This window comes from Chlorocebus sabaeus, chromosome 11 (assembly GCF_047675955.1).
Source record: "Chlorocebus sabaeus isolate Y175 chromosome 11, mChlSab1.0.hap1, whole genome shotgun sequence".
In the NCBI taxonomy this organism is placed as follows: Eukaryota; Metazoa; Chordata; class Mammalia; order Primates; family Cercopithecidae; genus Chlorocebus; species Chlorocebus sabaeus.
In genome coordinates, this window is record NC_132914.1 from 6,293,163 (window position 1) to 6,309,327 (window position 16,165).

Below are 16,165 nucleotides of genomic sequence, written 5' to 3' on the forward strand. Positions count from 1 at the left end.
TCTAAAATAGTCAAATTCATAGAAGCAAAAAGCAGAATGGTGGTTGCGGGGGTTAGGGGAAGGAGAAAAAGGGAAGTTGCTGTTCAATGGGCCTAGTTTCAGTCACACAAAACAAAAACTTTTAGAGATCTGCTGTACAACTTGCAAATAGCTAACAATATTGTATTGTACACTTGCAAATTTATTAAGGGGGTAGATCTTAGGTGTTTTTATCACAAATTTTCTAATGGAAAAATAGGGAAAGGCATGAGCAGAAAATTCACAAAATTAAACCAAAAAATGGCAATTAAACATATGAAAAAATGTTTAACTTAACTCATCATTAGAGAAATGAATTTCAAGTATACTGAGATGCCATTTCTTTCCTGAAAAGTAACAAATTTGCAAAAACAATAAAATAAAAACTGTAACACCACACTCCCTCAGCAAGGCTGTGGAGAAGCAAGCACTCTCATACCTCGCTGATGGAAAAGCAAACAGATGGACATTCCAGTTCTGTACAACCACATCTCACCTGTTAGATGAGAATCTGGGAATATCTAAGGGGAACTTCACATGCACTTATCTTTTGACCCAAGAATCTCATTTCTAGGAATCTACCCTGAAGACACACCTCCAACCATATGAAAATTCATATGTTCAGGTTTACTCATTGCAGCATCGTTTGTCATCACAAAACGCTGGAAACAGCCTAAATGCACATGCATAGAAGAACAGTTGGGTAACCTGTGGTACGCAATAAAGTACTAGGAAGCTCTCTTTGAAATGACATTGAGTAATTTCCAGGATACGCTTTCAATCAAAACAGGCAAAGCTCTTTGTACAGAGAAAAGCTGACCATACCCTCCTTCCCAGAGGCAGGCAGCCCAAATTGGGACTGGGAGGTGTTTTAACTCTAACCAAATTCAAAGTTTTGATTATTACACAAGAGTGGGTATCTAATTATCAATTGAGACTTCGTCTTATGACTTATAAGTAACTATAGATTTCTTTATGAATAAACAGAAACAACGTAAGGTCTGGTGGAGTTTTCACCTAGACCAAAAGGGAAATTTATCTCCCTAAATAAATTCTAAAGGGAGAGTGAGCATAACATACAGTTTTGATTGCATCCCACCAGTTATGTCTGTTCAGCACAAAGGTTACAATCCACTGCTGAGTCATGGTCACCATAAGCAGTCATTTCTCCCAAACATGAGACAGAAGGCTAACCCAGCCCATGGATGAAATGCTCTCCACAAGTGTACATGAGATGCACTTTAAATATTTCCTCCTCTTAATCCAGGCCACCTTGGTAACGTACTGTTGCTATAGGTGTGGTTGGAGAGTTTCCTGGGAAGTTCTCTCACTGCTATACTTCCACTGCTACACCCTGAATACATAAATTCCTAAAGGTTGACTTGCCAACAGCCAAGCTGAGCACTGACCTCAGAAAAGCAATTCTTCCTTCTGGTTATGCATATTCTGGGGAAGTGCCTCCCAAAGACAGAGAAGAGGGCAGTGATCCCTGAGACTGGCTGAAAGCATGTCCAAAGAGCACAGGAGGAAAGGAAGGTGAGTGAAGGTAGCGCTGTGTATGTGGTGATGAGGGAAAGGGTACTTCTGGGCTGGTTGGTGCCTGCTCTACTTTGCTGCACAGCCAAGCTAAAAGCACTGCCCTTTGACACTGCCCTGGCTGGAGACGCAAAGGACTCACAGGGGCAGGTCCAGCGGCAGCCACAGGTCTCTTCCACTTTAACAGGGGACTGGCTGTTGGGGCATGAAGGCCTCAGCCCCCGGTCACAGTTGACCCGATGACTCTTCAGTAAGGTCTGGCCATCTGGCTGGCAAGTCACGGTGTGGCACTGGTCTGGCAAGGTCCAGATGTCCCCAGGCTGCAGAAGCAAACAGCAGATTCAGGCAGGGAATAAGATGAGGTACTCCAACCATAACTGACTCCTAGAATTGAACACAGGCCTACACAGCAAGGCGGCCTCCTGTACATGAGACGGGAAGAAAAACACAAGATGTACAGATGGACCCTCAAAAAACAAGATAGTAGTAAGAGGAAGCACTGGAGTAAGACCAAAGGAGGAAAAATTAACCAGTGGGAACAAGAGCCCCAAACACATCTCTAATCTTTCTTTCAAAGTCAACAGAAAGGAACTTACCTTCTTCTCATTCCCATCCTCATCCATGCAAATCCTAACAAATCCTGCAACAGACACAAATATGATCTTAGTTCCCATCTTTCACCCAGAAATTCTGACCCATTCACAATGTCTGCTAAAGCAACCTGGTCTAGTTTTTGAAGTCATCTCAACTATTCTGAAAAGAATCTAAACAAGGTTAACAGTGGAGATATAGGGACACGAGACTAAGAGGTGGTCATCCTGTGGTTCTTCAGATATGCTCTGCGGTTATTAATAATTATAATGCCAATAACAGTGATAATATGGCAATAACTACAGCTTACACTGTCATTATCATGGGGAAGGTGGGGAGATGAAGCAAGATCCTGGAAACCTGAAAGAGATCTACTTGAAGATTCCTACCAAGGGAGCTGCCATCTCTCTGTACAGTTATTAGCTATAAGTCAAAACTTGCATAGAGCTATTACCCTTTAAGGGCAAACTTGCATTGACTTATTCCCCTGAAGGACAGTAGCTCTATGCAGGTTCTGACTTACAGCTAGTAACGGGAAAATATACAAACCCAGCCCCAAAAAGCATGTGTGTGTGTATATGTGCATGTGTATATATATACACACACATATATGTGCATATACACATATATATGAAATGTATATATGTACATTTCATAAACATGTAATTCATATACATACGTATATACGTATATATGTACACACGTGTGTGTGTGTGTGTATATATATTTTTTTCTTTTGAGACGGAGTCTCACTCTGTAACCCAGGCTGGAGTGCATTGGCACAATCTCAGCTCACTGCAACTCCTGCCTCCTGGGTTCAGGCGATTCTCCTGCCTCAGCCTCCCGAGTAGCTGGGACCACAGGCGCAGCCACCACACCTGGCTAATTTTTTATATTTTTAGTAGAGACGGGGTTTCACCGTGTTAGCCAAGATGGTCTCTATCTCCTCCTGACCTTATGATCCGCCCGCCTCGGCCTCCAAAAGTGCTGGGATTACAGATGTGAGCCACTGTGCCCGGCCAAAAGCATATTTTTTTAAAGTTTCTAACCTAAAATCAACTTAAACTCTGGTACTTTGATATGAGTCGCCACGTTATTGTATTTCTAAAGCCCTTTATACCCATATTGAGGGTGAGTCTAGGCCCATGGGGAAGAAAACTATATCTACGGAAACGCTGGGGTTCCTTACGTCTTCTGATTCTTTTGTCCAAGATCCCTCCTACACAAATAAGCTTAGGCTCTGCCAAGCTCACATGGACAATTAGAGTGGAAACAGGACCATACACAGAAAGCTTTCTGCTGGCCCCATGAGGGTTTGTGGCATAAACCTCCCAGGAGCAGAAACTTAAAGGTCCTGGTCTACATAATAATCTTCATTCAAGGCCAAATCTTATGCATGGGCACCCCCGGGGTCTCTTGAACAGTATTTTTGTTTCTATGGTGGGTTTGTTTTGGAGCCTTTTTTTTGAGAGAAGAAAGAAAGGTATTATAAGACTCACCAGAGCACAGTTTGTGGAGGAACGAATTGCCCAAGGTGACCATGGTAGGGAGGTCTTCGATTCGCTGGAGCTTCACCACGTTAGAGTTACCTGCTGGGCCTGCCAAGATCCTTAGCTGGGCTGCATCGTAGCGATCTCCAATTCCAATAGGGAACACTGTCACTCCTAGAGTTAGCAAAGAGACAGGAAAGGATCTGTGGGCAAGTAGGCTCCAAATGGACTGGCTTGACGTTATATCCAGCATCTCAACAGAGCCTCATGTTTTCCAGGCTGGTCACATACACCAGCCCCACGAGGAAGATATTCAGTCAACAGATATTAATGAGCTCCTACTCTGTGTCAGGTACTATCACAAGCAATAGGAATACAGCAGTGAACCAAGCATATAAAGTCCCTCCCTGTCCCCCGTCCTCATGGATAGACAGACAACACACAAAGTAAATATATAGAATTTCAGATGTAAATAAATGCTTAGGAAAAAAACAAAATGAGATGAGGAGGAAAAGAATGCCCAGGGCTGAGGTGCGGGTTACCGTTGCATATATGGCGGTTGGAGAAGCACTTGGTGAAAAGATCGCATCTGAGCAGAGACCTAATGTAAGGATGGAAGGAGCCAAGAGGATGTCTGAGGGAGGGACATCCCAAGCAGAGAGAAGAGTGAGTGCAAACGCCCCAGAGCATAAGTGTGACTGCATGCTCCAAGGGGCTGGGGAGAGACGGACAAGCAAAAGAGGGAAAGGGCATGGATCAGGCAATGCTCCATTGGCCGTGGTAAGGACTCACCATGTTCTGTGAATGAAACAAAGCCAGCCAAGATGACAGAGCAGAGGCACAGAAGCTGACTTTGATTTTAAAGGGCCACTGCAGCTACTGTGCTGAGAATGAGCTGCAGGGGACAAAGTTGGAAGGTAGGGTTCCAGTTAGACAGCTATTTCAATAGTCCAGGTGAAAGATGATGGGGACTTGGATTGAGGTAACCCTGGTGGACACGGTGTGGAGTGGTGTAACTCTCAATGTGTTTTGAAGATGGAGCTATAGTTTATTATTCGTGGCTTGCATGGAGGTATCAGGAAAAAGGAAGAAGAATCAAGGATGCTGAGCTTTTTGAACTGAACTGGAAGGCTGGAAGTGCCTTTCTCTAAGATGAGAAAGACGGATGTGAAAATGAGTTTAGTTATGCCTGTTAGAACATGCAAGCTGAGTTGAGGAGATATGAATTTCAAAGTCAGAGATGTATAAATATATTTAGACTCATGACACTGAACTAGACCACCAAGGGATTGGTGTATGTAAGAAGAGAAGAGAAAATATCACGGGGCTGAGCCCAGAGAATGTGCATGCTCATTTACACACGAGAAACCGAGGCTTTGGACAGTTAAATGACTTGCTCTGGATCATGTCCACTTCCTCAAGACCACAACTGCTTCCTTTCCCAGTGAAAATCTTTCTTTGGATTCTTGATACTAAACGAGAAAAAAATCTCCATCCTGAAATTCCTCAATTCAGCTCTCCAGAAATTTCTAGGAATTTGCAATGTGCTTCAGGTTGGAGCAGATTTTCTAATAGCAGCTTTTCAGCTATTGTAAGTGTGTTATATTATCCAAATATTTATCCTTTCCCTTTTAGTGTCCTTTACCCTAAAATCATAGATTTCATAAACATGTCACATTCATTCACTCAACAAACATTAAATGTCACCTATTTTGTGCATCATACACAGATGATACAAAAATAAGATCTTCCCTTGCCTTCAAAGAACTCCCAGTTTTTTGCAAGGAATAGATACGTTACAAATATGATACAATACAATATGATTTGCGCATTTTGAGTAGCTCATATGTGACAGAGAACAGAGCAAATAAGTTTCTCAGGAAGAACATCAGGAAGACAGCAGAGAAAAGACAGGGTTCTGACAGCACTCCTAGGCAGGGTTCTGAAAGATTAACTGTTCTGCAGGTGGCCATGAGGGGACTCAATGTCACTCCACTCACCCAGACCTCCTTCAGCTGGGAGGTGGTCCCTCAGACTCTACCACCTGTCCCGGCTCACATCCTGTTGATATTAAGAACATGATAAGCATATGTTCTCATGGAGCACAAGGCTGGACATGTGGATCCCTTCCTACAGCATGATCCTTTCTCTCTCATCCATTCAACCCTGCCAAGCCCATTAGCCTGGTACCAGGAACGAACTCTAAATACATGAAAGTCCCCATTGGTTCTCAAGGCCCCACAATGAATCACTCTGGCCTCAGACATGACATTTTAGTAAGAGACCACGAATCCTCCTTTAGAAAGGAAGGGCGCAGAGGTAGGATCACTCCTGGACACAAAGAGAAAATGTGGAGAAATTAAAGGTTATAGTCATAAAGATGTAGTATCAACACACACTTACTATTGTTTGGTTTCCAAATCACATTGTGATTGGATAATTTCCTGCTGTTTGATACCAGGACAGAGGTCGGTACTGAGTATATTCAGTATCAGCCACAACATCCAAAAGTAACCCCAGCCCACTTTTAATCCTCTGTCATTTCTGAAGTCTCACTCTCCTGAATTGAGGACTGTACACCAGATTCTTACTGTTGGATCTGGCGGCATCAGCTGCTGCATCCACCGAATCCACGGAGACGTCCATGACCAGGATGACCACCGCCTTCGAGGCTCCCGGCCTGGCACCATGTATTTCTGAAGTCAAATATCGCACAGCAAAGCCCAAAGCATCCCCTGAGGATGGAGAACAGATCACGCCAAGTCAGTACTGACTGTGGCTGGACACCCTGTCTCACGGAGGATCCTTAAGTTACTCAAAAGCTGAATGATTCAGAGACTCTGAGGAACACCCAGTTGAGATCTGGAAGAGACCTGGAAGAGTAGCCCCTCACTTTCCAGAAAAAGAAACTAAGGCCAAGAAGCAAAGTGATTGGCCGAGGTCACACAGTCATTTATGCCAAAAATTAGAAGCAGAATGGAGGTTCTGCATCCAGCCTGTGGCACCAACGTTACCGATTTGGCTGGGGCCTCCCTCCCGCTGCATGACGTCCACAAGGCTCAGCAAATGGGCTTTCTCCAGGGCCGCGTTCCACGGCACGTCAATGGTGGTGATGCTTCCATACTGGAGCACTGACACCTGAGTGAGATGAGGCCCTAAACGGAACGAGAAAATGGGGATTATTCTGAATCAAGTGGAGCCCCAAAAGGAGCCTCTTCATCACCGGCTGCTTCAGGTGCCTCGCTCACTCACCTATATTGGCTTTTGAAATGAAAGCCTTGGCAAAACTCTTCATTTCATCAAAATAAGAAGCTGGGAAACTGGAGGAGCCATCCAGGAGAAGGATCACGTCCAGGGGCTGGCTGCAGTCTGCAATGACAACCAGGAAGGTGAGCACACAGGTGCCAGCAGGGACACTGGCCACCAGGCCTACAACCTGAAATCCAATAGGATCTGCAGGGCAGGCTGACCACGTGGCACCACCAAGGGCGGGGGAGTGTCTTCAGGAATGCAACGGCAACATGGGCCAGGGAGGAGGGGATGGGAGAGATGGAGCTCCTGGGGCCTGACTACCTCAGGATTGGAGACATTGAGAAGACTCCGATTCTACCCAAAGGAAGTTTGAATGTCTACAAATAAAAGTGGCAGGCATGGACTTCCTCAGTAACAAGGGGCCACCACTTTTCTAGAATTGAGTAAAATACTGGCCTGGCAATACAAGGAGATTGCAAAAGGAAATGGAGCGGCAGCCCCTCCCTGGACAATGAGCTGCTGCCCTCAGATGTCGCAGGGCAGGTGAACGTACTGTGATTATTCCAGCTACAAATGCCTAGTGCTCCTGTTAGCGTCTGAACACATCTCAGATTTGATGAAATGATGTAATTGTTGCTTTCCTCAGCAAAAATATTACAAGAATTTAAATAAACCTATGAACATGAATAAAAACAAAGAAACAAAAGTACTGACAAGTGTGAGACTCAAAAGATACTAAAAGGAGGTTAGTTATTCTGGGATGGTCCCAAACACATCGAATAAAGACGTTCAGGAAGTAGAATGGATTAGATGCCAGTGTCAGTAAAAGGTAGTAATACAGCAGTGGGAGCAAGCATTTTTTGAGCACTTGTCATGTGTCAGATACTATTTTAAGCACGTAGATGCTATTATTATCCCCATTTTATACATGAGGAGACTGATATACAAAGAGGTTAAGTACTTGCCCAAGATTACCCAGCTAGCAAGTGGCAGAGACAAGATTCAAACTAAGGCAGTCTGACACCAGTTTCTGAAGACTGCACCTGCTACCTGGCACCTGGCACCTGGCACCTGGCACCTGGCACCTGCCACCTGGCACCTGCCACCTGGCACCTGGCACCTGGCACCTGGCACCCGGCACCTGACTTCCTGGTCTCGCCCTGAAGAATGTCAGCTACTCAGAATAATTTCACCCACCCAGTATGGTCAAAAGGAAGCTTATCGTCACCTTTAACAGAGGTTACCCTTGAAGGCAGAGGGTGGAATTGGGTGGGGAAGAGGCTGTGTGATAAAGACAGACTTGCTTTTTTTTTTTTTACTCCTTACTGGTATTGTTTAAATGTTAACAATAGGCTTCCATTACCTTTGAATTTATATAAGCACGCACAATAAGAAAAGATCTTCCCCCGAAAAAGGATCAGTTTGTCTCCCTGCCAGGGAGGTGAGGAAACACGGGCCCTTTGAAGGCAAGGTTCAACCAAGGGCATACAGAGCAGGGAAGCCAGGATTAGAACCTGAGTCATATCTCGGCAGATGCATGCAGCACCAAGGCCATGCCAGCCCAGCCCTCCCACCTGCACACAAGGTGCCAGCTTACCAGGGGCAGGGGAGAGGGTGGGGATCTTCAGCCCCTCTCCGGAGCAGCAGCTCTGCAGCACCAGGTCAGGAGCCTCTCGGGGAAGCGTCTCAAAGTCCTGGATGAGGATGGGGGCATTGGGCCAGCCAATCCTCTCCAGCTCCCGTACACTGGCATGAGGACCCACTCCAATGGGCACCACCTGGATGTCTCCAGGCAACCTCTTGATCTCATCAGAGGCAGGATTTCCGGTGACCATGTAGACCAGGTTGGGCGCCTGCTCCCGGTCACCCTGGCTAGCCAAGAAGCTGTGCTCGGAGAGGTACTGCAGGGCCAGCCCAGTGTTGGTCCTGTTGCCGCCCTGGTAGCGGATCTCTCGCACCCGCTGCAGGATGTCCCCTTTGGACTGTGCCTCGCTGAAGGGGTACTCCACCGCCACCGTATAGGAGTACTGCAGTACCGTGACGTGGATGCTGTCCTGGCCCACATCCATCCGCTGAATCACCTCCTCCATGAACTCCTTGCTCCTGTTGAAGTCGGCTTCACCAATTTTGTCCGATCCTTCCAGGACAAATGCCACATCCAGAACCATGGAGTTCCTCTTGGGCCCCAGGGTCGAAACCCCCAAGAGCCCTGGGCCCACAGTGACTTGTGCCATGTCGGGGGGCAGAGTAGGAGGAGGGGCTTCAGGGGCAAGGTCACAGAGGTAGCTAACAATCTCATCCCTTTGCTGCTCCAGCTCATCCACACCGCTCAGCACGAAGGCCTTGTTCTCAGGGGACTGCTTCTCAACGAGGCGGATCTGCTTGAGGTTGGCATGGGGCCCAATGCCCACCGGGATTACGATGACCTTCTTCTTCTTCAGGCCCTGGACGTAGCGGACAAAGTTCCGGGACATCCGTTGGGGCTCCTGGCTGGCCATCAGGAGCAGGGCGATGCGGGAGGCTTCAGGGCGGTCGATCTTGCCAAAGATTTGGAACAGTGTGTATTTCAAGACCTCACTGGTGGAGGCCACCTGGCTGCCCGCATACTTCACCTGGCTGGCAATGCGCCGCAGCTCTGATGGTCGTTTCCGGTCCTTGAGCCCGATGTAGGCGTGGGAGCCATCGTGGTACTCCACGACGGCCACGCGGACCCACTTCTGGGAAATGCGCAGCCGCTCCATCATGTCCACCACAAAGGCCTTCAGCACTTCAAACTCAGCCTCGGACAGCCTGGAGGAGCCATCCAGCAGGAAGACCAGGTCCAGTAGCCTGCTGCAGTAGAAATCGTGCAAGGGCGGTTCTGAGATGTCCTCCACATACGGAGTAGTGGGGCTCACCGGGGCATCTGTGGGAGGCACCACAAGGCCTCCCGGCTCCTCGCAGGCTTCACAGGTGAGGTTGACACCATCACAGTGGCTGCAGCAAAGAGTGAAGAAATTGAAATGGTTCAGGAAGAACCTATGGACACTTCTGAGCCCTGTAGTGTACGACCACTTCCATATTCCCACAGAATCTCCTGCCTGTTCCACCTGAACTTGAGATCCCATGGATCATTCCACACCCAAGTGAGATGTCACTGTTTAACATCTGTCCCCAGATAGCACGCATCACCCCCCTCCAAAACACACACATAGCAGACTTCGACTCTAGAAACCAAAGCTTTAGCCCATCCTAGGAAATGAAAAAATATATTCATTGTTCTAGGCCATCCACACAGCCAAAGCTGATTTCTTTTCAACCTACATCTTTAGCAACATGAATACTTAATTATAACCCAAGCTTCTTACAAATGTCTCCAAGAACAAATGTTACTAAAATGTGGACACTAACCTGTGCTTGTAAATGTTCTATCAAAGATAAATGCTTTATAGTACATATTCTAACAGAATATAAATTTTATGATTTTTTTTTTTTTTTTGAGATGGAGTCTCACTCTGTCACCCAGGCTGGAGTGCAGGGGTGCGATCTCGGCTCACTGCAACCTCCACCTCCCGGGTTCAAGGGATTCTCCTGCCTCAGCTACTCCCAGTAGCTGGGACTACAGGCGCCTGCCACCATGCCTGGCTCATTTTTTGTATTTTTAGTCGAGACAGGGTTTCACCATGTTAGCCAGGATGGTCTCGATCTCCTGACCTTATGATCTGCCCACCTCGGCCTCCCAAAGTGCTGGGATTACAGGCGTGAGCCACCGCGCCTGGCCATTGTATGAATTTTAAAACACATTTAATATGTTGAGCCCTAAGGAAAAGGAAAAATTGGAGCAAAAACATTGTGGAAAGATGAATCAAGATTCAAAACCCCAGTTTTATCTAGCAGAACAAATTATTTGGAAGTAGTAGACAGAGGTCCCCAAGATGTTAGGCCTAGGAAAAGGCATTGGCTCATGCCTCCAGCAGACATAGGATAAGCACCTCTCATGTGCCGGGTACTGGCCAGGCTCTGTGCCCAGCCCCAAGCACACACCACAAGTCTGTAGCAGAGTAGTGGCCCCACACCCGTTCTCCCGGAGATTCCTCTCCTCGCAGCTCTGGGCTGTGTAGACAGGAGACAAGGCTGTGACCACAAAAGGCCCAGGACTGCAGACCCATGTGGTGATGGCCTGGGGGGATCTGGAGACAATGCTGGGGAACTAAGGAACTACGGGAGTCACCAATATTAGAGACTTCTGGATTGTTGAAACACCTAAACCAGGATCTATTGGTTCTGGATTCATTTCTTTTTGGTTCCTAATTCACAAACTCCTACACTAACATGCCAAATTTCCAGGCTCTGCTGGTAACATCACCTTTCTGGCAGTGTCCTGGAAAGTGGCAAGACCTGCCAGACCACAGGTGAAATCAAGTGGCCCTGTGGTGGACATCAATATGGGGCAGGACCATCTCCTCTTCGGACTCTCAGCCTTGGAGGCACCTGGCCTTCAAGCACTCCCAGTAAAACTGACAAGATGGCAGTGCCCTGAGCCTGGGAAGTGTCCCCCTGTGGCTTGATCCCAGGTGATGCCCCCAGCCTGCTGTGGGACTACTGTCCACACACTGAGCTTCAGCATGCACTGTGGCAGCCGCCCCTGCCCGTGTGCCAGCAAAGGCGGTGGGGAGAGGGCTCGAAGCTCTCATGCCCTTTTGGCACAGAACCCCAAGCCAGCATCAGAATCACCCCACCCTTTGCTCCCTACAGTCCCTGTTTCAGCATACAAAGTGTGCGCAGGCAGAGTCTTACTAGGAAGTTAATTCCTCCTTCCCGTGATCCATGAGATTTACTGCTTCAATCCTTGGTTAACGGTGCGTGAGTGACATACTTTCTAGTTTCCTGTGTTTGCTAGAAAACTCACCTCATGCAGTGTTCGTTCATGTTTGTACAGATGGTGGCGGCAGGATCTGACTCTGGCAGCTGTGACCATAGCCCCTCCCCAGCGAATTTATGTTCTCAAGTTTAAGTTCCCAGAAGGCTTGATCAGTGTCAGGGAGTGGTGTTGAATAGATCTGGATTTTAATAAATGTTCCCTACTTATAAGCAGGACTTCAGAGGGCTCAGAGCTCACCCTGAGGACTCCTTCTCATCTCCCCAAAGGCCAGTTTCCCAGAGGCAAGTCCAGTGAGAATCCAGGGTGAGAGCAACGAGCACATTCCCTCCCTATTATGACAGCCACACCCTGCGACCTTGACTATGGCCCCCACGAGGTTCTTACTACCCTGAGGGCCCTGCGTTCCATTTCACTTTCCTGAGTCCCCACCTCCAGGAAAAAAGAAATCCGATTTTTATGGACACCTCTGCTCAGACTAGTCATGACCTACAAGGACAGTGAGGGACCACACCCAACCTTCAGTGAGAAAAGCAAAAACCTCTTAGGACTTAAAAGCTTATTAAGAGCAAAAACATTGTGGAGGAATATATGCGGAGGAAGCAGTCTAGCCCATCCCTAAAGAAAAAGTAGCAAACCCTAGGAACAAACAAAACAATAAAACAATGAATTAAATAAACAAAGAAAACAAACTCAATCTCTCAACTCATGTAGCTAGGACTTTTTACCCAAAACCTAGTCTCTGAGCTGGCCCCCGGAGAAGCAATAAGATTCATCGCTCCAAACAACCCTGAAACCTGTTTTACCAAATCTGGCAGTGCTCAGGGTCGCTGGGATTCAAGGTGACTTTCTTTCCTGAGGCAAAACGCCGGCCAGCCGCCTCACACACTGGGCAGTCTTCGGGGCTGACGCAGGTCTGCAAAAGCTCATCCAGGATTTTCCCTGCAAAAGAAAGCTCTCATTAGGAACCAAACTGCTCCCCTTTTCCCATGAGGAAGCCTCACTTTTAACTAAAAGGGAGAAGCCAACTCCTTCTCCTGCCCTAGAAGCCAGCTTCTCCTGCCCGCACCCCCAGGGATCACCCCGCCACTCAAGCAGCGTCTTTTCCTCCTTGTGCTTTGATTGATCCCTCTGCAAAACTGGCCATGGGGGTTCCCTCACCCTACTCCACCTCCACAAGCCTCAGGACAAATGAAATCTTATCTCCAGGGCTCTTTCTGCTCTTCTGAATAACGCCTTCAGTAACTCTAGAGCTGTGCTGTACCATATGATAGTCACAAACTGCATGTGGCTATTTAAAGTTAAATTCAGTAAAATACAGTGAAATTCAAAAATTCAGTTCCTCAGACACACTCGTCACAGTTACATTCAATACAACATTCCCCCACTGCAGAAAGTTCTATCGGCAGGGGCAGCTTTAGACGAGAATCCCATAAATAGGCACAGAAAAGCATTTTGGAGGAGCTCGACTTGGGAAAAATCACGGTTGGCCTGACTCTGATGAAAGAACCCGTGGAGACAACCTGTGGCAGGGTTGCAGGTCAGAGACGGGACATGGCCAGTGGAGGCTGACATGAAGCAAGACCTAGAAGCACTTTGCCACCCATCCCACCAGCCCGACCCCCAGGGATAGAGGCCTCACCTGGAGGGCAGTGGGCATGGCAGCCCTCCACACACTGCACAGGGCAGGCCAGCGGCTCAGGGTGCTGGCACGTGACTCGACAGGCAGGTGCACAGCTGTTATAGCGCCACTCACACTCATACCCGTTCTCCCGGAGATTCCTCTCCTCGCAGCTCTGGGCTGTGTAGACAGGAGACAAGGTTGTGACCACAAAAGGCCCAGGACTGCAGACCCATGTGGTGATGGCCTGGGGCATCTGGAGATAATGTTGGGGAACTAAGGGACTATGGGAGTCACCAATATTAGAGACTTCTGGATGGTTGAAGCACCTCAACCAGAATCTATTGGTTCTGAATTCATTTCTTTTTTTATTTTTGTAGAGATATGGTCTTGCTGTGTTGCCCAGGCTGGTCTTGAACTCCTGGGCTCAAGGAATCCTCTGGCCTCAGTCTCCCAAAACACTGGGATTACAGCTGTGAGTCACTGTGCCGGGCCCAGTTTTCTACATAAAAACATTAAGTTGCTTATGTCCAAAGAAGGAAGACTCTATAGACATGAATGTATGACTTGATCACTCATATTGGCAAATATAATTGTGCCTAAGACATAAACCGACTTCCTTCTTTTCATCAGCATTCCCTCTTCTCCTTCTGCCAGAATCTCTCCAGAAGAAAAATCTCCACATATTCATGCCTTGAATCCATGTCCCGCCTCACCCACAATATGAACTTCTTATAAGCCAACATCTTAACCCTCCTTAGCCCTTGGCCACCCAGTCCCATACTAGAGCTCTGTCTTCTCTCTCCCATGAAGGTACCCCCTGCACGCACAAGGTCTTACAGCACAGACACATGGGAAGAAGGGAGGGTATCTGAGAACATGAGTGCGTCAGGACTCACGGCACAATGTGGCTGTCCTCCAGGTCACCAGCTTGCCGTGCTGGGCACACACGTGGGCATAGGCAGCAATGGTGTCGCAGAAGCAGGCGCAGTCCCCAATGGACTCACAGGAGCAGGTGTCGTATATGCAGATATCCAGGAATGGCTCGGGATCCACCTGCAAAGGCAGCCTCAGATGGCCCAGGCCTATGGCCAGGTGTCAGGAACTCTGGCTCTTCGTCTGGGTGCAAATGTTCTGATGGTCAATTTAAGGATGGGGGGGGGGTCCAGGTAGAAGGAGAAATGTAGCTCAATGGTCTCAAAGAGGGAATGGGAGGGAAGGAAAGATTCTTAGTTTCTAATCTGCATTCCAGCAAGAAAAGGTGAATAATGCAGGGCTGCTGGCCTTTTGCAGAACACGATGAGCCAGAGGATTTTCCAGAAGAACATTCCCTCTGTCCCTCTGCCTACCTCCCTGCTCAGCCACCCGTCTGTCCTCACAACCCACTCTTAGCCTCATGAGCATTTGAGTGTTTTTATAAAAACACAAACACACATACGTGCTTGGTCACTGTCTGTCTTTGCCTCATTTCAGCAAAGACAAGGGGGAAATGCATGAGGCCCTGCAGCTGCCTCACTGCACTATGGGGCAGGTATGCGGAACAGGGCCTAGACTCTGATTCCAAATCCAGTTCAACCAGTTCCCACCTTTCCTCGTCCCCGAAACACGCCTCTACACACATTGGACTTTTTCAGGACAGTTACAACAGAAAATGAATTCAGACTCAGACACCGAGTAAATCATTGTTTCCAAGACGTTCCAACAGTCTCAATGTCCCCAACTCCTCCCCTGTCCTCACTCTTCCAACTCAGATGTCCAGGATTTCCACCAAACCAGGGAATGTAAGTATCCTTTGGAGTACCTCAGAGACTGAAAATCACTGGAGAATTGAGGTCCATGTTTTCAACCAGTCTCTCCCACATTGGTGGTGCTACACAGCAGCCTGTATGTGTGCATGGCTGTGTGTGTACATAGACTTCTGTATTCACATATGCCCATGTCCACATATGTGTACCCACATACATGCAGCAGATAAGAGATAACTGCACTATGGTCGGGCATGGTGGCTCACACCTGTAATCCCAGCACTTTGGGAGGCCAAGGTGGGTAGATTGCCTAAGGTCAGGAGTTCAAGGCCAGCCTGACCAACATGGTGAAATCTCGTCTCTACTAAAAATACAAAAATTAGCTGGGCGTAGTGACAGGAGCCTGTAATCCCAGTTGCTCGGGAGGCTGAGGCAGGAGAATCGCTTGAACCCGGGAGGCAGAGGCTACACTAAGCCAAGATCATGCCATTGCACTCCAGCCTGGGCAACAAAGTGAGACTCTGTCTCAAAAAAAAAAAAAAAGAGACAACTGCATTTAACCTTGGGGAAATCCTCCTTGTCATTGGAGAGAAAGACGCAAAAATAAGTCATAATATGAGGACTCAAAATCACCAAAATTAAGACCAGAAAAGAATTTCTGTGAGACAAGAAATGGGCCCCAAGAGCTTTTGGGGAGTGGGACAGGAAGGTGTTTTGGTCTGGACAAATGCAGCAGTAACAGGAAAAGGCAATCTCTGGCTCCAGTGTTGAAAACAAGATACTTCAATATGAGAATGAATCCCAAGACTGGGGCCGAAAGAGAAGCGTTGGCACATGCCAAGGGGAGTTACTTCTCATGCAGAAGGAAATGTTTCGCCAGCCACTGCTTCCTCTAGAAACTGTTGATTTTACTTGTTTCCCAGATTGAAAGCCAAGGAAAAAACCGAAGTGGTGTCTTGGTGCAGATAATGTCAAGACACCAGGTTAGTGTCCATGTTAGAAGGTCACGCTCACTGTCGATACCACCGGGCCAAGCCTTGGGGCCATCTGCTTC

The 16,165-nt window shown here is 47.7% G+C and overlaps 1 protein-coding gene across 1 annotated transcript in view; it reads right to left on the bottom strand.

Annotated features, from left to right (window-relative positions):
- The window catches only part of VWF (von Willebrand factor), a 166,457-nt gene that overhangs the window by 55,933 nt on the left and 94,359 nt on the right, over window positions 1-16,165 (bottom strand). Inside the window, exons 25-34 of the mRNA XM_073020414.1 lie at window positions 14,266-14,422; window positions 13,388-13,546; window positions 12,552-12,687; window positions 8,485-9,863; window positions 6,888-7,004; window positions 6,650-6,790; window positions 6,227-6,370; window positions 3,645-3,809; window positions 2,151-2,194; window positions 1,697-1,874 (exon numbers count right to left, since the gene is read on the bottom strand). Coding sequence (XP_072876515.1) covers window positions 1,697-1,874; window positions 2,151-2,194; window positions 3,645-3,809; window positions 6,227-6,370; window positions 6,650-6,790; window positions 6,888-7,004; window positions 8,485-9,863; window positions 12,552-12,687; window positions 13,388-13,546; window positions 14,266-14,422 — 2,620 coding nt within the window. The remainder of the gene's footprint in view (window positions 1-1,696; window positions 1,875-2,150; window positions 2,195-3,644; window positions 3,810-6,226; window positions 6,371-6,649; window positions 6,791-6,887; window positions 7,005-8,484; window positions 9,864-12,551; window positions 12,688-13,387; window positions 13,547-14,265; window positions 14,423-16,165) is intronic.